This window comes from Microplitis mediator, chromosome 1 (genome assembly GCF_029852145.1).
Source record: "Microplitis mediator isolate UGA2020A chromosome 1, iyMicMedi2.1, whole genome shotgun sequence".
NCBI classification, from domain to species: Eukaryota; Metazoa; Arthropoda; class Insecta; order Hymenoptera; family Braconidae; genus Microplitis; species Microplitis mediator.
Genome location: NC_079969.1, coordinates 23,570,774 through 23,594,670, shown reverse-complemented (window position 1 = coordinate 23,594,670; position 23,897 = coordinate 23,570,774). Strand labels below are relative to the sequence as shown.

The 23,897-nt window shown below is 30.4% G+C and overlaps 2 protein-coding genes across 6 annotated transcripts in view; one reads left to right on the top strand and one right to left on the bottom strand.

Moving 5' to 3' along the window:
* The window catches only part of LOC130675918 (steroid receptor seven-up, isoforms B/C), a 236,678-nt gene extending 213,602 nt beyond the window's left edge, over positions 1–23,076 (top strand). For all 5 annotated transcript variants that reach the window (XM_057481849.1, XM_057481860.1, XM_057481822.1 and 2 more), the window contains one exon: positions 21,721–23,076. In XM_057481849.1, coding sequence (XP_057337832.1) covers positions 21,721–21,995 — 275 coding nt within the window. In that variant the 3' untranslated portion in view covers positions 21,996–23,076. The remainder of the gene's footprint in view (positions 1–21,720) is intronic.
* LOC130675908 (cystathionine beta-synthase) lies at positions 8,534–11,458 on the bottom strand. Its single transcript, XM_057481811.1, has 6 exons — positions 11,200–11,458; positions 11,032–11,141; positions 9,926–10,275; positions 9,595–9,848; positions 9,112–9,382; positions 8,534–9,007 (listed from the first exon to the last, which is right to left on the bottom strand). The coding sequence occupies exons 1-6, from the start codon at positions 11,277–11,279 to the stop codon at positions 8,594–8,596; spliced, it is 1,479 nt and encodes a 492-aa protein (XP_057337794.1). The 5' UTR covers positions 11,280–11,458; the 3' UTR covers positions 8,534–8,593.
* Positions 23,077–23,897: the final 821 nt, after the last annotated feature.

Here is a 23,897-nt window from a genome sequence, read left to right as displayed (position 1 = left end):
TCGGCATGAAAACCAGAATTAGTCCGAATTAAAACGAATTTAAATAATTCTATTCGGTTTAATTCGAAAATAATTCTCCAATTTCTGGTTCTGAATCCGAATTAAAATGAATTGAAACGAATTTGAAATTTTTAAATCGGTTTTATTCTGTTTAATTCAAATTTAAATTTTCAATTCAGTTAAATTCTGTTTTGCAGAATTCGACAGAATATAACAGAATTAAAATTTTTAATTCGGTCGAATTGAGGTGTTTAATCAGGGTTGTACTAAGGTTAGAAAAGTATACTTGAGGTGATTAGTTTATGTGCTTATATGTACAAGTTAATTTTAAAACGAAAAGTCTGTTAAATTTACACAAGTTTTCTGTCAAAATAACAGATTTTATGTTGAATTATTCAACATAAAAATCTGTGTTAAAGATCAACACAAACGCACTTACAATGTTGAATTTAACACAAAAATTTTGACTGAAAATTCAAATAGACTTTTATTTCAAATAAATTAACAAACTTGTAATTAATATAAATAAATTATATCCAAGTACAAGTGTATCAAAGTTGTTAGTACCTATGAGTTATTAAATTTATCTATGACAGAAGTACCTACGACCACCCGGGATAAAAATACACGTGATTTATTATTTTTTACCGCTTAACGACCCGAGCGAACACTGGAATATGCTCTGCTTTTTAGTATATACTTTTCTGTGATAGTATTATATATATATATATATATATATATATATATACATATATATATTTGCAAAACAGTACTCTATTGCTATAGTGTATTCTCTAGCACCCTTCTTCCTTCCTGAACTTGTTCGTTCTTCATCTACCAAAAATTTATACGTATATATATATAATGTTATATTTTTTGTCTCACCACGACAGTTATACTGACAAATAAATAAGGCGACGGATAAATTTTGCATGCTTCGAGTGAGAAGTGAAATAATCACAAGTTTATAAATTAACGTTGCGATTAAAAATTAAAAATAATAATAATAATATATAATATATATATAAATTATTATGATACTCATTGGGATGAAAAGCCTCATAATTTATGAGTTAAATTAATTGTTAACAAAACAATAAAAATTAACTAAACAGGATAGAAAGTAACCGTTACAAATGATAATATCCTGGGAAATATTTTTCAGTTTAATCGCCGCTTAACTTACTCCGTTGAATTGTAGTATTAAAAAAATAAAAAAAGTACGAATGATGTATTAGGTTCGTTGCTCGCATCATAAAGATCATATATACATCTACACTTTGATGTACTACTCTGTATAACTTCTTCCCATGGGTAATTACCAACTACTTCTTCTTCTTCTTCTTCTTCTTCTTCTTCTTCTTATTTCTTGGCGTACTTTTTTCTGCAGTTTATTTTATTAAGCTGAAAGTTTAAAACAATTTTTTTTTTATGGAAAAATATATTTGATACTTTCAATTTTCGTAATGAAAAACAATTTTCCATTAACTTTTTTTTGTTTATAATGAAGACCATAAAATTTTATGGAAAACGTGAAGTTTTGAACTGTAATCGATCGTTAAAATTGAATTATTTTTTTTGATATCATCCATTGATACACTTATAAAAATCGTGTTTTCTTCTGAAATACGCTGCGCACTTGGCCTATCTGCACTTGAGTCAACTGAATTTCAATTGATTCAAAAACTTATATACAAGAGAGTATTTTTAAAGCAGCTTCAAATTAAAAATTCAGTAGAGATCGTTTTTGAAAAAAATCGAAAATAAATTTTTTTGAAATATTTTTGTAGAATATATAAATACTGTAAATGTTCAAAAAAATCAATTTAGGTACAAATTGTAAATTGGAGGTCTATATTTTTTTTTTACAGAAAACGTTTAATTTCAAACATCAATTTTTCGAGCTCAGTAAAAATAATAAAAAAAAAAAATTCGAAATTTAATTAGGTCTGAAGTCAAAGACCTTTTCATGAATTTTTTTAGCCAAGAGTCTCTAGCTATTTTAATTAAACACATAAATATACCGGAAGTGAGTGGGACCATTGATTCAATGAATTTGAGTACGCAGTCTTTGGATTATCAGTGAATAAAAACTAATCGTATAGCAATAAGCTACCGTTCAAAATACTAAATCTTAATTTCTTGAATTAACTATTTGAATATAAAAAAAAATTACTCTATTCCCTATAGGGGAGAGGAGGGCAGAGTGGGCCCCTTAAGAAAAATGATTATAATATCATTCATTTTTTTTACGCGTTTACTTCTTTTTAGACCCTTGATACTTATTTTCACTTCATTAAGCTGCGTCCATTAAAATTGAAAAATCGAAAATTAGGGGCAAAGTGGGCCCTCCAAAAAATTTCGGATTTGATATTTTTATTCTTTACACGTGTGATATTTGCAAATAACTATAAAACAATTGTATTTTAATAATATAAAAGTCATTTTAATAGTCTGCTGCGATATAACTTTAAAACGTAATTTTATTATCTTTAATTTTCTTAATTAATTATATTTAATGAACAGTTTTCGTGGTCTATTTTAACCCTCATTATATAGAAAATTTTGCGGGGCCCACTTTGCCCTCACATCTTTCGAAGTTTTGAAAATTTTAAGCCCCCCCCCACTTTGCCCCCAGGGGCCCACTTTGCCCCCCTCCTCCCTTATATTTTTATATCAGTAACATTGCACTTAAAATTTTTGACACGCGATTAAAAAAAATTTCATTTTAAAAATATCAGAAATATTTATATATTATTAATATATTCTAAAAGTATGTAAGTAAGCCTTAATACTTTGACTTTATATACTTTAGTAAGTATATAAATAATATAATACAGTGTAAAAGTGGTTTGACAACTGACCGCGAAAGAGGCTCATGACAATCGAGGCGCGAATTACGATTGTGTAGAATAAAACACTTCTCTCTCTCTATATATATCATATATACATATAAAGAAACAAAAAAGGGGATCTATGAGCTTAGTTTGCACGAGTGGCAGCAGAATCAGATCGGTGGTTCGGCTCTTCTCTTATTTTCTCTTATTCCCTCTAATACAATTGCACTGCGTTCAAGAGTATAAAGTAGAGAGAAACTGCTGCGCATAGACGACCCTTCGGCTTCTTTTTATCAAGGGTAGGTCGCCCTCGAGCAACCCTCGCGTGAGCCGCATCCAATGCAATTATATTAGCGGTTATGTGTATCGCGCGCGGTCTGTTCGAATGACATGCGGCTAACTCGATTGCGATTCCCCCTTCCTCTTTTCCTTTATTTTATTTTACTCCATCTATATACCATCTAGACTATTATATCAGACCTTTTTTTATCAATCACAAATGACCTCAAAATTTTATTTTCTCAAGAAAAAATATATATATACACCCTGGTCAAAAATAAAACTTGATTCAGGCTCGCTTCATTTTTTCCTTTCAAGTTATCGATTTGCCGAAGATACGATCTTGACTTTTTTGACTTAAATTTAATTTTTCTTAACTTCTAGACCTTTTTTCATCTTAATTTTGACTTTTTCGCCTTATTATTTAACCCGAATAAGTCTAAACCAAGTAAATTTCGAGTTGATTTCGACTTTTTCGTCTTATATCCTGACTAAGTAAGCCACCCGAGTCGAAATTTAGAGCCCATTTTGAACCTTCTAAAGTCGGATCGATTTTGAACTTGGAGGCCCAAAATAGAGTCTGTTTCCATGTTAAATTAGGTCCGATTTTGGGCCCTAAAGTGCTACAAATTTCCGTTTTTAGCACTTTAGGGTTCAATATAGGATCTGATGAAAATCAAAATTAGGTCCTATTTTGAACCTCTGAGCCCTATTTTATTGTAGTAATAATAATATTCATATTATTAATATCATTAGCATTATTGATATTATGATTAATAATAATCTATGTTACTCTGGATTTTATTTGCATTTACAATGATTAAAATAATTTTAATTAAAATTATCAAAATATATAGCAAATGCTGTTAATAGTTCAATTTTTTAGAATAAATTAATAATAATATAGAAATACTAATAATAATAATAATAATTAATTTTATATAAATTTCTTTGCATGTCAAAAAAATTATGCTTACAATAAATTTAAAAAAATCTTTAATTTTTTATATCATCATAAATAATTTAATTATAATGAATCGAAATTTATTACGGGACTAATATTTTCGGACTTGAAGGTTCAAAATCGGACCTCTCAGTGAATGTTCGGACCTCTGGGTTCAAAGTCGGAACTAGAGGACTACAGGGCTCTCAATCGGATCTATTTCGGGCTAGGGGGGTCTATGTAGGCTCTAAATTTCGACTCGGGAGTTGTCTAAACCAAAGCTCAAACTCAAAGTATCTCATATTTCCGTAAGAAGAAGTCGAGTTTGTTTCGTGAAAAAAGGCTCGAAATTTCGACTTGGTATATTTTTGACCCGAGTATATTTAATTTTTTATTTTAAAAAGCCTTAAAACTAAAAATAAAAAAATTCAAACTTTTTTCGACACTTGATGTATTGAAATATTTTTTATTCTTATATATATTATATTCAACATATTTCAACTACTCCCTTTTTACTTACATACTCAGCATGACGAAGAGTCAAACTTGGGCGTAACCACTACTACACACGACTACGACATCAGGAGCACAAGGATCCGAGCAGTACATATATATATGTATATATATATAATAGATATAGAAAGACAACTACGTCGAGGTCGGAATAAAACGTAGTCGTAGGACAGCAGCAGCCGGCGCGTCTGCTCGGCACGCCTCGTTAGATTTATCGCTTCACCAATTGCTTCCTACATCTTTTCTCGCTGAATATCATTCACATCTATTCTTCATTCTAATCAATATCCCACATCCGTTCAAAACCACATTTTTTTACTCACAAAAAATTATATACTTTCTTTTTATTCTAAAATTATAATTAAAATATTAGAGACATTTTACTTGTATTTTTTTTATAAGTGACTCGTATAACTCATATCAGTAATATTTGTAGTTATGTATCAGTGGTACTATATATATATAAGTACATATATATATCTAAGAGCAGAGATTTACTTTCAGACAGCTTCATTAACGCTCACCGCGGGTATCTCGGCTCACTGTCCGTCCTTTCCAACCGTGAACTCGAGGTCATGAACTCATACCTATTACACCTATGGCTATATATATATATATTATATATATGACTCAAAGACCATATCCAATTTTATAACTCGTCGCCCTGCTCAAAAACATCTTAAACTTTAAAAAAAAAATTAATTATAAATTATTTACCCGCATGAAAATACCATATATGATAAATATATATGGAAAAATATATAATCAATATGGGAGCATAGAAGTGGCCAAAAACGATATATATTTTCTTATATATATTATAGTAAGTTTTAATATAATTAATTATATATGTAAGTTTATAAGTTAATACATGTATTATATATATTTATAATTATGTATGTAAACTTATAAGTTAGCACATATATGTATTACATATATTGATAATTATATATGTAAATTGGTAAGCTAGCACACATATTTATATATATTTTGAACACAATGTTTGAATCTTATAACAGAGAGAGGAAGACAGAAAAGAATAGATTTTATTTATTCTTACATATATGAGAGACTTATATGGTTCTATATATCGAAAAATATACAAAAATTTATAAAGTTAAATACATGGTACATATATCGTGGCATATAATGATGAATTATATATGTATTCTTATTTGTTTCCACATATAAATAACATTTATTTTTGAATATATTAAAATTATAAGTTTTCAAATATATAAATAATATATTGAAGTTATACGGAAATATATGAAATCATATAAGAGAAAACGTATATAGAAATATAATAAAATCGGCCAAAATCTATATATAATTTTATATAAGATTTCATGTATTGTCACATATATATTTATATCTGTAACATATATTTTTTAATATATGTTTACCATATATGATATTTTCATGCGGATGAATATTTTTTATTTAAAAAAAGAATTAATAAAAAATATAATAACATATTTTATATAAAAGCCATTAAGTAAAGAGATCAAAGACGATATAATTTAAAGAAGCCGGAAGCAATAATGAGAAGAAAGATTTTTTCCGCGGTGAAATTTCCTCCGAGTTCACAACAACGATAACAATCATGATAAAAAAATATATAAACATAAATAAGTGGTGGAAAAAATATAAAACAATAATAATAACAATGATAAAAAAAATAAAGGGGTGACGGCGTGACGTGAAACCCGTCGGACCGCCCGCGGTGACGGAACACGATTTCTTTCGCCCACCTCCGCGCCCTCGAGAATGAACACCATCAAAAAATCATCACCTGTGTCTTAAGCTCCAGGCCGAACTGATGCGAGATGAGCCAGCTCTGAAGCCAACTCGAGTTTTAGTTTTAAATTCTCACTGCCGTTGAGGTAGAGAAATTATTATCGTAGTATTATAACGGATGAGCTCGACTAACCACCCAGCCAACCGTCAACTAAAAGAGAATAAAACACCACCTTATATATACATATATATCTATATCTATAACGTAAAATATAAAAAGAGAAATGAAGATTTTTCAATTTACAGTTCTCGGCCATCCGTCGAAAAGATAGAGGGTAAGCTGACATTTTGGGGGTGCTGACATTTTCACCCCGGGCGAACCAGTGTGACATTCTACTAGTCGAGTAGTATAGAGTGAAATCACTATTAGAATGTGAAAAAGTCACTATTGGAGTGAGAGAAATAAATTTTTTGCAAGGGATGACAGCGTTCAACCCTTTTCTGAATCTACATTTCTCTTCCGATCTTCGATTCCATTTATTTTTCTCTTCTTTATCATTATGTTTATATGTATGTATACATATATATGTGACTTTATATACTTGGCCTAGAGTAGAGAAGCCGCTGGTCTTGTCATTTAGTGGGCACGTCAACGGTTCGTTACGCTGTGTTTTAAATACATGGATACATAAGGGCGCCGCGAGCTGTTCAGTTGAGTTCGCCTGACTTGGCTTCTATAGACCCCACGTGCTCAGCACATTGTCTATTCCCAGTGGAATATATTACGCGCCCACGCGCGAACCAGACCGCCACGGCGAGCACGCGTCCTACCGTATTTACTTCCCCGGGTTATAAACGCACCTACGTATACATACTGTATATATATGTACGCATTTAAATCTGCACAGTAGACTTTATGTCCATCTCAAGACTCTCAGAGTCATATTATCTGACAATATGGATGCTAGTTAGACACAAATTGCAACAGATTTATACTGACTGCTATTCGCTGTCATTTTTTTTAATAAAAATTTATCTTATTTTTAAATTAAAATAGACTATCAGCAAAAATTTTTATACTTGATACCGAAAATCGGAATTTTCTAAAAATATACACGTATAGAGAATTTAAAAATCTATAGGTGCAATTTTTTAAATTTTTTGTTTTTTTATAATTTGTCGTTTTTAAAACAATTTATGATACTGAAGTTAACTGATGTCTAATAAATTTTTCAAGTTATTCAAAACTATAAATCAAAAAAAAAAAATATTTAAAAAAATTACACCTACAGATTTTAAAATTTTCTACATGTGCATATTTTTAGTTTTTTTTTTCTGTAATTCATTTGTTGAAAAAAAAGTCCAAAAATTGTTAATTGTCTACTATACGCCAGAGAATTTTATCAAAAATTTATAATTTAAAAAATTATCTATTGAAAAAAAGTTTCAATGGCCAGTATAATTACACAATTAATTCGTAATTATTTTTTTTATCCGACATTTTTCTGTATCTTCAAGCGGAAATTTCTCGTTGATATTAAGAAGTATTATAGGTTAGGGGAATTCCGCAGTTTCCGTGGTCTAAATAAATTTTTTCTTTATCTCGCTTAGTTTTCGGGAAAAATGAATTTCGAGAAAAATCCGACTTTTTCAAAAAAGACAAAAATTTCATAGACTTTAATATCTTCAATTTTCTTTTGTATTTTTTTCCGGAAGCTACATTTAAAGACAAAGATTAAAAAAAAAAATGTCTGAATTAGTCTATTTTTGAAGAAACCCACAAAGTCGCCGAGCTTCAAAATTTTCCCATAAATCGGCTGATGCCTGGTTTGCAATGATTGGCAAATAAATGGCTAACTATACTGGCCCGTGCATGGTGAATCATTGGCAGCCGTCTTTTTGCTTCAAAAACGCCGCACAATTAACCGCCGTTTGTTGGCCAACTGTTTGATCGAGTGCTCTTGAGACCAAGCTTTGGCCGATGATTGATTGCTATGCTTGGCATACCGTTATCATCCGATATTTAGCCGATCTTTGGCCGATGCTTGAAAATTAGCAGCCATTTACGACCCAGTAATGGGCCGATTCTTTTTTTTTTTTGTATGGGTAATCACAGCTATTTGAAAAAAAGTTATTTGGCGGCGCCACGGAAACCGACGACTTCCCGTTTGAGGAAAAAAATTAATCACTCAGTAAATAAACGTAAAAAAATGACAAACAATTACAATTAAAAAATTTGTATATTTAGAAAAAGTCATGAAAAATACAAAATTTAAAATTTTCATTGATTAATAATGTCAAAAATATTTTCTTGTGTAACAATACCAAGAAATTCTCCATTATCATTGTCATTGACAATTACAACAAAAAGTTCTTTATCCAGTGCCACTGAAATGCGTCCAAGACTTGAATTATTGGGTATCTTGTAAAATTGTTTGTTAATTATCTTCTCAATGGTGTCCGACCATTTAGTTGAGCTGTTCATCAACCCGGCTCTAATTGATTGCATTGTAATGTAACCCATTACTTTATCATTGTCGTTAACAATTAAAATAAAACCAGCAGATTCATTTTTCAATTTATCATACGCTTCCCTACAAGTCGTATTTGCTCTTAAAGTTTTTGGTTTTATAATTTTGTCAGCTGGCAAGGGTTTGTTCCACCAACGCTCACTCCCTACTGGTGCTGGTGGAGCCTAAAAAAAATTGTTCATAAAAGAAACTCCAGAGTAAATAAAAACTGTCATAAATAATCAAATAATTGAATTTTAATTTTGATGTCAATTCAATATTTCCGTACCTTGTATCCACGTGCGATCATCCAATTGTCCGATACAAATTTGGTCATGTAATTTCGAATACCATCAGGTAGAACTACTACGACTTTTTTGTCTTTTGGCAAATCTTTGGCCAGTTTTAATGCCAAGTAAACAGCAGATCCACTACTTCCGCCGCACAACAGACCTTCTTCTTTTATTAACAATCTCGACATATTAAATGACTCAGTATCTTCACTTTTCATCCATTTGTCAATAACTGTACGGTCCAAAACAGTCGGTATGAAATCGTAACTGCAGACAACAATAAATAAATATTAGAGTAGACGGGCATAAATCTACGGGCTCAATTTAACAGATATATATAAATATAACTATTGGAAGTCAATTTCACGTGAAAAATAATTTTGCAGCCAACCCTAGAAATTTTCGCGCTTAAACTTTTCCGTTGGAATTAATTTGTTCATATTTTTATATAAAATGAAATATATATTAAATTAACTTACCCAATACCTTCGACGTCATAAAATGTTTTGGTGGTTTCATTAAGTTCTGGTGGTTCAGCTAAAATACTGACCATAGGATCGACCGCGACAATTTTAATTCCCGGTGATAATTCGCGTAATTTTCGGCCTATTCCTGTAATTGTGCCACCAGTACCAGCTCCAGCAACTAAATAATCTATTTTTCCTTCACATTGGTCCCAAATTTCTTGGCCTGTTTGATCATAATGTGCCAATGGATTACCAGGATTATTGTACTGAAAGAAAAGGAAATTTAAAGAATTAAATTATCGGCATAAATACTTTTTAAAGATAAAAATATGTATATATATACTTGGTTCAAAATTATACTGTTGGGTATTTCTCTCTGAAGTTTCTCAGCTACGCTGATGTGTCCTTCAGGACTATCCCATGCTGCTTCAGTGGGTGTTCGTATTATTTCGGCCCCGAGAACTTGCAAAGTAAATAATTTTTCATTAGACATTTTCTGCGGCATCACGATAATGCAACGATATCCTCTGACAGCAGCAGCCATTGCCAATCCAATCCCAGTATTTCCACTTGTCGGCTCTATTATTGTGTAACCAGGTTTCAATAATCCCTTGTCTTCAGCCTCTTGCACCATTCGATAACCGATCCGATCTTTTACAGATCCACCGGGATTCAAAAATTCGCATTTTACGTCTGAAAAATTATTTAATTCAAAATTACACATGATCTTACTAATTTAAAATCCAGTTAAAGCCTAATTTTTACACTGTCATATTTTTTGTACATCAATTTCCGTCTGCTTTAATTATAAATTTTTTTTACCCCACAATTTAAAAATAAAACAAAAATTGTCATCTTATTGGGCTTTTTGACCCATACAAAAAAATATATATGGGACATATATGTCATTTATATATTTTTTTTGTGCAGAAAAATTGTCAGCCGATTTATCGCAACCAAAAGTTACAAAATTATCAGCCCTTGCTAATAAAATTTAAACTTATCATCAGTTTGTTGTCAAGTAAAATAATATTTTTCTCTCCGCACTCACTCAATTAATGGAAACTTACCCACCATTTTTTTCTAAACATTAAAAAAAAAAAAAATAGCAAAAAAATTTGTAAATGAACCCGGATAAAATAGAAAAAAAAATTTCAATGCTTTTTATCAGCAGTCATTACTTAAATATTTATTATTATTATTACTAAACAATTGAGAATTAGAACATTTCATACTTTTATCGCAATTGTTATCAGACTGAAGAATAAATAAAAAAAACGCATTGATAACATAAAACATTAACTTAACAACTTTACTCTTCTCTGTCATAGAAAACTAATTATGTAAACACATGTTAATTAACATATTAATATATTTTCACCATCCTCTCATATATTTAAACAGAATTAACACCGAATAGGTGATGTAATAATACAAAAAATTACTTACAAATTTCGCATTCAATTCCATAGAGTTTTGGAATTTTATTTAATTTTACCATGGGCGTTTGGCCAATGCATTCTAAAATATTCGGCAGTACTTTTTTTCTGTCATTAAATCTAAAATAAAATAATAAATTAAACACACGACTGAGCATTAAATTGAATAATTACTTACACATTGCGGCTAATATGAGGACTCGTAGCATTTGGCGTCCATGTACACTGACTCGGACTATTAGACGCTCGATTTGCCATTTTATTCAAAAATATTCCACTCAATTTTATTAAAAACTCTTATTTTATGATAATTATTTTGAGAAAAAAATTTAAAAAATTTATTGTATACAGTCGGTATAGTTTTAAATTAAACACAGAGTGTTTAAAGTTTTAAAACTTACAGCCGCTTGTAGAGCAACGAAATCACAGATGTCTATACAATATATCGATTATATATCCTCCTACTATCTACATTTCTGCGCGCGCAACATAACCTAGTTATTATTATATTTTTATAAGCTATACTAGTATATTTCCTCGTGTATTCTATGTAGAAAAGAAGTGATCGTCTGTAGAAAATTTTTATTTATTTTTTTAACAAAAAATATTTTTTAAATAAAAAAAAAATTTTTTTTTGAACTATTGGTTTAAAAAATTCCTTTATTACTGGCAGTTAGTACATATTTTTATTTGTATTTTTCATGCAGTGGCGTTAGTATTGAGCATAAAAAAACTCTATAGTGAAGACGGTCTAGAAAAGAGAAAGGAATCCCCGAAATAGCATAGAGAAAAAAAAACGTCATCATTTAATATGACTGGTTATATTGTATACTATTATATATATGAAATCCAGTTTTGTAAATATTCGACGTTACTTTTAAATGAATTTTAAAATTTAATGCAACTTTTGCGAGCTGACGTCGCTAATTTTTTAGCAATTTTTGACCTTTAAATATTTTTTAGCATTTCTAAAATATAAGTTATGTATATTAGTATAAATTAACTTATTTATGTGTTTTAATGTTACATTGCTTTCAATATTAAATTAAATTACAATTATTATTAACTTCCCGCTAAGAAAATTGTAAATTTTCAAAAATTCGGGAAGTTATTGGTTTCGGTCCGATTTACGAAAATCGAATTTCCATCAGATGTCGACGTTTCGAGGTCCTAGGAAGCTATCCTGACTAATTTTACGATGATGTCCGAGTGTATGTATGTGTGTACGTACGTATGTATGTATGTAAATATTCATAACTCTTGAACGGATGAACCGATTTTGATCGTTGAGGTGTCATTCGACGCGGCTTGTTAATGTCTTGAAGCCGTAAAAATTTGAACTTAATCGGTAGGGTGCGTTCAGAGATATTTCAAAAATAAAATTTTTTCGAAAATGTTTTATTTGGATAACTTTTAATTTGCTCGATGGATTTATTCCAAAATCTAATCAGCTCTAAAACTCTATAAGCCGCGTCGAATGCCACCTCAACCATCAAAATCGGTTCATTCGTTCAAGAGAAACCGTTGACGAAAGAATTCAAAAAAAAATTTTTTTTTGGTTTTTTCGAAATTTCTCAAAAACGACTCGATAAATCGATTTCAAAATTTGATCAGCTTTAGAACTTGATAAAACACGTCGATTGCCGCCTCAACCATCAAAATCGGTTAATTCGTTCGCGAGATATCGTGGGAGAAAGAAATGCTAAAAAATGGTTTTTTACAAAACAATGGCATACAAAAGTATTTGCGAGCTCGAAGAGCTCGAAAATGTATTCACAATAATGTTTTCGAGCTCAACGAGCTCGAAAACAGCGGGAAGTTTTGGGGCTGGCCCGCAGGGTCATCTGACAGACCGATTTTTTTTTTTATGGTTCATAAGTCAATTAATTTTAAATAATTTCAATTTTCTGGCTACAATTATTTTAAAAATTAGAATATCAACTAAAAATTTTTTTTTGCTACGATTATTCTTGGAACACTTTAACAAACTGAAAAAATTTCCGGATTGAATGCAGATTAAATCGGAGTAAATGCAGAGGATGATTTTTTTTTATTTAACCCTCAGAGTGAATTTCACTCCGGAGCAAAGTTTATTTTAACTTCAAATTCCGGATTGGAGTAGATGTGGATTGGAATGAAATCCATTTCATTCTGTGATGTCAGAAGTCAGTGATGTCTGTGCTGAAAAAAAAATTTCTATTCATTCTATAGCGGTGTGATTTTTTTTTAAACTCCGAAACTCCAAGTGACAGAGTAAATTCGGATTAAAATACCCGTAGTTACTCCAAAACCCCTTCCAATTTTTTTATCTCAGCTAAAATAACTATAAGTTATAAAAAAATGCCATCTGGCAGCCGGAATGGAAGGTAGATTTTTCTAAAGACGTTCTCAAAATTTTGAATTCTTATAAAAGCAGTGAGATTTATTATGAATCGAAAAGTACAACAAGTTATGTACCTTCCGTAAATATCCACATGCCTATGAAATCACGTATAAAACAAAAGACACATTTGTTAATGAAGTTATAATAGTGTTATTCAAGTGACACTGAAGTCAGAAGACAATTAACAATTTCCGGATTTTTTTTTTCAACAAATTAATGACAAAAAAAAAGAAAACTAAAAATATACACATGTAGAAAATTTAGTAAACTATAGGTGCAATTTTTCAAAACATTTTTTTTTATAGTTAATCATTTTTAAAAAAATTCAAAAACTGTCAGACGTCTGCTAACTTCAGTATCATTTATTCAAACTACATCCCATAAGTGACAACTTACATGTAACAAAACTTCGTTTTATCGTATAGGGGAGGGTGGGGCAGAGCGGCCCCCCTGAAATTTTGACCAAAAAAAAAATTTTTTTTTTTTCGACTAATTACTATAAATCCGATATGTTTGCGCATTTTTACCCCTACGCATGACATTTGGGGCAAAATGGACAAGCCCAAAATTTTGAAAAAGTGATTTTTTCATATTTTTATCATCAAATTAAAAAAAAATTATTATAATTCCACATTTCTAGCCCTACGCATAACACCTGGGGCAAAATGGACCAGCCGAAACTTCCGAAAAAATTATTTTTTCATATTTTTCGGCCGTTTCTCTATGTAAGAGGCAAATTTGGTCACTAAAAATTTATAAAAATTAAATTTTTTTTTTAGTTGATAAATTTTTGAAATAAAGTAAAATTATAGAATTGATGTTTTTTTTTATTAAATAACAAGTAGTAATTAAGGTAATCGAGAGTGAACGATTTTTTACGCTTTAAAAAATTTTTTTCGAGTAATATAAAACCAAAAATAGTTGTCAAGAGAAAGAAATACATTCTTAATGATGAAAACAATTTAAAAAAAAAAAAAACGAAAAAAAAAAATTTTTTATCACTTTTTGAAGGGGGGCCGCTCTGCCCCACAAAAAAAAAAACATTTTTTTCAGAATTTTGGCAAAATGTCCATAAATTTGTTCGAAATAGGACAAAAGTAAAGTGATCTTATGGTTGAAAGCCACAAAAAATAATTATTGGCTTAGGGGGGCCGCTCTGCCCCACCTTCCCCTAATACAAAATTTTTCTAAGGTTATACCCGTATTTACTCCAAAACCCCTTCCAATTTTTTTATCTCAGCAGAAATAACTCAGTTATAAAAAAACTTGCAAAATGCGCAGTAAAAAATGATTCGTCAGTGTAAAAAAAAAAACGAGTGTTAATTCAATACACTGTTATTACGTTGCTTGACTAGATCTAATCGTAAAAAATGAAATGATCTATAGTGCATACAATTGACTGGCACTTATTTCAATGTAACCTAAAATATCGTGTGAGAATTTTCCAATTACCCGCGGGGAAACAACAATTAATCAATAAATCCGTGGATTCGAATTCGAGCTCGTAAACAGTACAGTCGATAAATAATTATATTACGAACCAACAACCTTTACTATAAACAACAGCAATATAAGCCATCGACAAGCATAGCCGTATGGATATAATCGACATTGTTGTGGCATTGTTTACGCTGTCCAGTGAATTTATCAATACACATGCCGGCACTGTCAGCATACTTTGCATACCCGAATTATTTCACACACCATCGGCATTAAACCGTGTGCGGCTTTAACATTTACATAGTTACAAACTCGTATAGTCCGTTGGCGAACACTGTCCAGAACAAAACCTCGATTCACAGGTTAATATCCCTTTAAAACCTTGGCGTCATAATCCACCATTTCGCCAAGTTCACGTGACCTTTTCGACTACATCCAACATATCAAAGGATCTAACCCGATGATGCCCTACTAGATGACACCCTGATGTCTATGCCCTGTATATACATACATATATATTATAAAAGCAACCCTATAATACTCAACACATAAAATACACAGCATCGTATCGGGGTATTCTCTTTTAGTAGGTACTACATAATCCGCTAACTAAAAACCCAGGCCGTTAGCTGTTGACATTTAGCCTTCTAGGTCTCACCATTTTACCAGACTACGCGGGTTAAAAAATAAAACCAACCAACAAGAAACCGGTCGAGGGTCTAAAAATAAAAACATTAAAAAAGAAAAAGTAGGCGGAGGTGGCCGCGGATACAAAGGACACGGATCGTAGCAAAAAATTGACCTTTTCTACTACCTGATCCTGATACGCGCGTATATCCGGAAGCATAATCAGCAATGGGGCCAACATAGGTAACCCTATATGCCATGCTAATGGGATTGGCATTGTTCCCATTAACATGACAATAAGACCCTAAACGGGATACGCTTGTAGCTGTAGGTGAAATACTATATAGACTACTGTAAATGAGTGTGTATGACACCTCGTACATAGTTATGTGGTATATTGTCTAACGCCGTGGTAATGCGTGTCGTCAAGATGTATCCTCGTGATAGGACTACCAAATACTCGGGTTCTTGTTATGATAATCGGTTTCCAGACCGCCATTATTGCTCGCGGAGGCGCTTCCTCACAATATTGTGATATCCGATATACTCTTTATGCCCATCTCTATTTCTATATCTCTGCTATTAGACAGCACGATGATGTGATGCCTTTCAAAAAATCTTTTTGTCCTAGTTCTTTTTTTATTATTATCATGTTTATATACCTGCGTTTAATGTTGTACTACACATTTCAAAGACCAATTCGTCGGAAGAACTGAATTTTTTTAATATTTTATTCTTTCGTCTGTCTGTTGAAAGAATTCATGATAAATCTCGTGGGTATTCTTACGAAGATTCTTATTATATGAGACAATCATCAGCTCAGATCTTAATTTTTTAATAATTCTTTGAAATGTTAATTCACTGAAAAAATTTTAATATTATTACAAAATTTTTATGACGTTAATTTTACTTCGTTTTGAGTACTATAGTATACATTGAGACCAGTTCAGATTTTTTTTTATTTTCAATGTTTTCTATCGCCTCTAAACTGTTAAAAATTTTTCTTGAATACAAAAGCAAATTCTCGCTTTGTGTTTTTTGGTTTTTGGTCTTTGGCCATATTAGATATAAATAGTAATCAATACATTGCCCGAGTCGAAATTTCGAGCCCATTTTGAACCTTCTAAAGTCGGATGTATTTCGGACTTGGAGGCTCAAAATAGAGTCTGTTTCCAGGTTAAATTAGGTCTGATTTTGGTCCCTGAAGTGCTACAAATTTCCGTTTTCAGCACTTTAGGGTTCAATATAGGAACTGATGAAAATCAAAATTAGGTCCTATTTTGAACCTCCGAGCCCTATTTTATTGTAATAATAATATTCACATTATTAATATCATTAGCATTATTAATATTATGATTAATAATAATCTATGTTACTCTGGATTTTATTTGCATTTACAATGGTTCAAATAATTTCAATTAAAATTATCAAAATATATAGCAAAAGCTGTTAATAGTTCAATTTTTTATAATAAATTAATAATAATATAGGAATAATAATAATAATAATAATAATAATAATAATAATAATAATAATAATAATAATAATAATAATAATTAATTTTATATAAATTTTGTTGAATGTCAAAACAATTATGCTTACAATTAATTTTAAAAAATCTTTAATTTTTTATATCATCATAAATAATTTAACTATAATGAATCGAAATTTATTACGGGACTAATATTGTCGGACTTGAAGGTTCAAAATCGGACCTCTCAGTGAATGTTCAGATCTCTGGGTTCAAAGTCGGAGCTAGAGGACTACAGGGCTCTCAATCGGATCTATTTCGGGATAGAAGGGTCTATATTGACTCTAAATTTCGACTCGGACATGATCATACATAAATACAAATATTACAAGTGTAAATTTTAATCCTGTTTTAGTATCTTATATTTAAATAATTTCCACATATAGTAAACCGAAAATGCGTACAAAATTTTCAAAAATGTAATTTCATAATTTAATTTTTCTTAAGGATATTTTGTCCACGGATACGTTGTCGCGGTTCCGAAAACAGATCAAATTTCTACACCTGGATAATTACAATTTAATTTCCAATCATTCAAATATTTTTATCATATATTCATAATAATCAAAATTTCAAAAATACGTCTTAAAAGAACTAAAAACTATAAATTACCCGACTTTTGACAAATTTCGCGTTTATACTGCGATGAATAAGATTTTGCAATTTTTATGTATATTAGATGGGTATATATATAAATATATGTGTGTGTGTGTGTATATTATTGAAACCTTATGTATAATACGGACCCTCGAGTGAGAACGGTAATTTATCGTCTCGACGCGTGCTTACGACGCTGCGACGAATGAGATGAGTGCCCGGATACTCGTTACTCCTCACAAGAAGATATTCACCTCAAAATAATATAATAGCTAACGTTAAATCGAATTGTACAACGTATTCGAGGCGCCAAATTACTCATTAAAACGATAATTACTTCGAAATAACATTTTTATGGGTTTGCATTGATAGAATTAAAAATTTTTAAAGACAACATTAAGAGGACACTTTATTTATCCTCGAGTAAATAATTTTTTAAAGCTTCTTAATTAAATTTTATCGAGTTTATAAAAAATTTAAAATCCAAACCGTGTTGGAAATAAAAATAATATTTATTTAAATTTAGCGAGGGTAATATTTTTCAATGTCGTCGGTTGGTACTGAAAGAAATAAAAGGTCTGGAAGTAGTTTAAAAACGCTTAACTCTAACTCACGAGCACACACACTCTTCAGCAGTTTTTACGTAGTCTCGATCTTTAATCACGACTCGACCTCCCATTGTCAGTGACGTCACCTCTGCAATTCGTAAGTAAGATTGTAATAGATTGGCACTGTACTATATACAGTAGAGACTAGAGCTAGGGCTGATGCTGATGATGATGATGGTGACACTAAAAAGTACTTTTGTATTGCCTCAAGTGCACGTCTTTGCTGTTTTAATTCCTCTTATTCCGTCTCATTTTTTTTTTTTTATACATTTCGTATTCTCAAAACTTTTTAAATACTTTAGATTTTTGAAAAAATAAGGAAAATTTCTATATAACAGAAGCAAAAATTTACTTGATTATAAATTCATTATTAAAATTTCGCTTAAAAAGACGTTATTTTTTTTTTCATCATGCTTCGAAATTATTGACTTCAAAATTTTAATGTTGTGAAATTAAATACCGATTTTTTTTTTCTTATTTTTCACTACTGAGATACTTAAAATAAAAAAAAGTATCAGGTAATTAAGCAACAGCAATAAAAAAATTCTAGAAGGGAATACTAGTGTGATCGCTTGAAAAACGATGATTTTGGGGAATTTTTTCAAAGAAAACTACTCCATTGAATGTTTCAATGTTTTAAGGTTATATTTGTGGATATATAATGAATACAAGATTAAAATTTTGGACTAAAAAATTCACAATTCAGCGAATTATTCACAATCTCCCTAGGCTCCAAAAATAAAAGTCCCCACTGCTGCAGTGATAGCGACCTGCGCTATGCCGGAAATCAAAAAAACCAAAAAGTTTATTAAACTAGAAGGTACTTCCGTACTATGACCCTCGAGCTAAGAAAAAAATTCAAATTTATCAAAATAGCGGAGTTTTTAAAAAAAAATTCAAATTTCGCGGGAAAATTTGATGATTTTTGGCCTGGAAAAATTACGTTTTTGATTCGATCGAAAAACTGGAGGTTCATGGTACGTAGAAACATATATAAAAGAAACTGCAGTTCGAATTGAATCGATCGGATAATTTGTCTTCGAGTTATTCGGCTGCCCAATTTCAAAACACAATAAGGGACAAAATTTTCAAAATCGATTTTTTAGTATTTTTAGTTCTAATGAAGTCTTGTGGACATGATTCAATACATATTAAAAAAATTGTATTTTTGTCAGATACTGTGTTTTGAAATTGGGCAGCCGTATAGGTGCAACAATTTTGAAAAATGTATTTTCGAGAACCGATAAGCGGCTGCTCTTCAGATGGCTGTAACTCAAAAAAACTATTCGAGATATGCACTTCAAATTTTAGTATGTTATTTTTGAAGGTATAGACTATCGAAATATGTAAAAAACAACGAGATGATTTTTGACAATTTCACACTTGGTCTCCCTTAAGTCAGTAAGTTTTTTGATATCAAAATTTTCAGAGGAAACGCGAACTAAATTCGGAATTTCATTCCGAAAAAGTATTTATTTTACCATCAAAACTCTGAATCGTAGTAAATGCGAATTAAAATAAAATCCCTTCGCTTAAAAAAAAACAAATTCTATTTCCTCAGTATGCAGATTTTTTTTTTAAACTCCTGCCCAAGTGACTCCGAATTTACTCCCGATTTTTTCCAATTTACTAATGATAAAATTAAAATGAGTAAATGATTTTACAGACAATTAAATTTAAAGAAATTACTAGTGATATGGGAATGACGTAGGCCGCAGTTGTTAGTATTTAATTAAATTAGTAATAGTTATGAGTATTTTAATAAAAATTTATATCTGTATGCGCGTACGAGGTCGCAGTTTTAAAGGGTATAAATAAAAACTATTTAGTAAAGACGTTGGGAAAGATTGTAGACATTGAGACTGAGACGTATACAATATAAATGAAAGACTAAAAAGATTATTGAGGGAGACTATACTCGTGTATGGTGGTCACTGAGAATAAAGATTGGTTAATTTACGTTAAGTTGTGTTGTGTATCGTGGAGATGCTGATGGGCATTCAGTCGAGAAGGCGCCAGGGCATTTAGTGGTTAACGCATGTAGCAATGTAGTAATAATACCACGGGAATAAATATTAAGTCAAGAGATGGGTGGAGATGAATAACGTTGGCATTGCTTGATTATGAGACGCCAGTCGTCGACGCCGCAGTTGTTCCAATTGACGGGATTAATTGATGACAAGCTGACGACATATCGGATTCTATGGAACAGCAATCTCCAACATTTATCATCATTTTTATTTTTTATTGTACAGTTTAGATTGTTTTATTTTGAGATTTATTACGCGCGTTGGCGGGTATATTTAAAAAATTTTTATTCATTTTATTAATATACTTATTAATAAAAATTATTTTACGAATTAATTATGCTGATAAAAAAGATAATAGAGGGGATGATATACATCATGATGAGGTCAATATTAATGTCTTGTGTTAGACTGCTTACTCGTTCGTTAGGTGTCAGGATAGTAATAATAATTACTTAGATATTTAGGCTTAATTTATTTTATTACTTCTTTTTTAATTGATATTGATGAAGATTAATTGAATTTTAATATTTAGTTATATTTTTAGGTCATGGAATTTTTTAAATTCATTTGATTACTTTATTATTTATTCAAAATTATTGAATGATATTTTTTAAATAATTTTTCAAGTACTCGGAAAATATATTTAGTGTGTACAAAATTTTTGAAAAAAAAATTTACTATAATTCACTTACGTAGGGTTTTAAACTGGGGAAAACAGGACACCATAAATTTTTTTTTCATTGTTGTTTATTAATTTTACTGGAATTTTTTATACTCTAAGAAATTTGCGGAGCGATCGCGGATAACATCTGAATGACGGTGTATTTATTTGATCCCTTCGGAGTAAAATTCACTCCGAAGGGAATTTATTTAATATTGGAATTCTGGTTTGGAGTGAAATTAACTCCTGGAAAAACAAAGTTCCTATTTAAGGGCCAGTTCTTAAATACTTCATGCAAAATTTTACCTTTCTAACCTCCCCTTTCCCCTCCCCCCAAAAAAATAAAATTTTAAAAAACCGAGAAAAAAATTTTCAAAATTATTTGATGACTTGCGAACGTCAAATTTCCTTAGTCCCCCCCCCCCTTGTCATAGTAATCGACACCTCTATGAACTCATTTTGGACAAAAAATTTTTGTTTCAATGAAAATGTAAAATTTTTGTTTTCTTTTTTTTTTACAAATAAAAAGCAAAAATTTCCATTAATTAAAATTTCAAAATTTCATTTTCCATTTTTCTCGGCCCTTTTTAAAAATATTAATTTACAGCAGTATCCAAAAAATATTTGAGTAATGAACTTTTACGTTCTCTTATAAAATTATAGATGTCATAATTAAATACAATACAAATAATTAAAAACAAAAAAATTTAATATCAACAGTAACTAGAATTTAAAATTTGTAATCTCAAAAATATAAAAATTAAATACCAGCCTGTAAATAAAAACAAAATAATAATTTTTAAATAATTTTGAATGTTACAGATGCATGTGGGCTGTCAGATGTCGCGCACATCGAGTCTCTGCAAGAAAAATCTCAATGTGCATTAGAAGAATACTGCCGGACACAGTATCCAAATCAGCCAACCCGGTTCGGAAAATTACTCTTAAGATTGCCATCACTGAGAACAGTATCATCGCAAGTAATAGAGCAGCTATTTTTCGTCCGTCTAGTTGGAAAAACCCCAATCGAGACATTAATACGCGACATGTTGCTCAGTGGCAGCAGTTTCAATTGGCCATACATGTCCACAATGTGACACTCTGTATGGCGGCAGCTAGCTTCCGCATAACAATAATCATACTAATAATTACCACTGACGATTTATAAATTTAATTTAAATTATTCGAGACCATCACTTGTGTCAGTGGTACTTAAAAATCAGTTAAAGTAACAGATAACTCAAATTCTTCGACAATATATATGTGGAATTGGAATGAGAGACGCGTGCCGATGAAATTTTATCATGGACTTGATATTTTTATTCATCATCTCTACTCTCCGATGTGTGCCGAGTTGACATTAAATCTCGGTAAGTCACGGGGTCGTGTGACAATCGTCTGCCTACACAGTAGTAACTAACGTATACGAAAATAACTACAGCTACAGCTTAAACTGTTAATTACGACAAGTATTAGTTTTTTAGTGTGTATAGGACGAGTGTTTAATATTCAAATTCATTTTCAAAATCGCAGCGTCTACTAAATGTATAGTTAATATATAATGTTTTTATGAAAAATAAATAAATAAATACCCTAATAGCACAGTTTGCTTTTGCAAAAGTTTCTTTTAATTTTTCGTCAAATGGCCGTCAACTTCGGACTTTTACGTTTTTGACGATCACAGTAAAAAATATTGTGTTAAAAATGGTCCACACAATATTTGTGTTATTTTTCAACACAGACTGTTTGTGTTGAATTTCAACACAAAATTTGTATTAAAATTTCGACACACAATTCGAGTAATATGAGAAGTAACTTCAACACTTTTTAAATGTTAATGGCGACACAAAAAAAATGTTAACTTTTACATTTTATTTTTGTACCATGAATTATTTTTCGGTTATCAAAAGTGTCAACAATTATTATTTAACATTTAACTATTTTGTGATAGTAAACATGATCCTAAAGTTAGCAGACAGTTAACAATTTTTCAATTTTTTTATCAACAAATCAATTACGAAAAAAAAAAATAAAAAATACGAATGTGCGCCCGTAGAAAAGTAAACAAGCCACAGATGCAATTTTTTTTTTTAAAACTATACGAATCATGAACTTTGTCAACTTTATTTTTTTATGTCTAATTGAAAATAAATAAAATCAATGTCACAAAAATAATAACTAACCAAGCAAAACTGATGCTTAATGGCGCTTCCCGCGTGAATAGTAGAAAGTCATTTTTTTAACACAATTCAACTGTCGCTTCAACACTTTTTTTGTGTTGATTTTCAAGTAACACTTAATAAATGTTGATAATATTAATTTGTGTACTAAGTAACACTTTTAAAGTTTTGAATAGTAAATTGATTAAAAATTTTAAAGAAACACAGAGAATTGTGTTGATTTGACACAAAATAATCAACACAAAAAATTTAACACGGACCGTTTTTATCACTGATACACAATATTTTTTACTGTGAAATTTGTGTACAACTCGCTATACAATTTGACGTTAATTTACTACCCGAATTAGAAAGCAAATTCGTTTGAAAAGTTGCATACAAATTGTCGTCAAAAACGGAAAAGCCAGAACTTGACGAAAAATTCAAGGAAACTTTTATAAGAATTTTTTTTTAGTAAAAAAATTACCGCCAATTTTTCTTTCCAACTTTTGCTGTCAAATTGTCATCAAATTTCGATAATTTCAGTTGTCAAATTACCGTGAATTTAAAGCTAAAGTGGCTATTAGGGTAATTAAAGAAAAAGGTCGAATGTATGGCCATCATTGGCATTATAAATAAATAAACATCCAAGACTTATCGACAACGATACACAAGTTAAACTTAAAGGTAATCGATGTCCTGGTTAGAATAATAGTTTGTATACCATTAATGTTGTTGAAGATTTATAAATTGTAATTAGTCAGGAAGCTAGTTTTTGTTTTTTTAATTATACTGTAAAAAATGTCAATTTTTACACTTGTGAATTTTATTTTTGCAATT

Coding starts and splice junctions, on each gene's coding strand:
- LOC130675908 (XM_057481811.1), bottom strand. CDS start 11,279: ATGGCAAATCGAGCGTCTAATAGTCCGAGTCAGTGTACATGGACGCCA. Junction 10,276..11,031: donor TGGAATTGAATGCGAAATTT/GTAAGTAATTTT, acceptor ATAATTTTTCAG/ACGTAAAATGCGAATTTTTG. Junction 9,383..9,594: donor TATGACGTCGAAGGTATTGG/GTAAGTTAATTT, acceptor TGTTGTCTGCAG/TTACGATTTCATACCGACTG.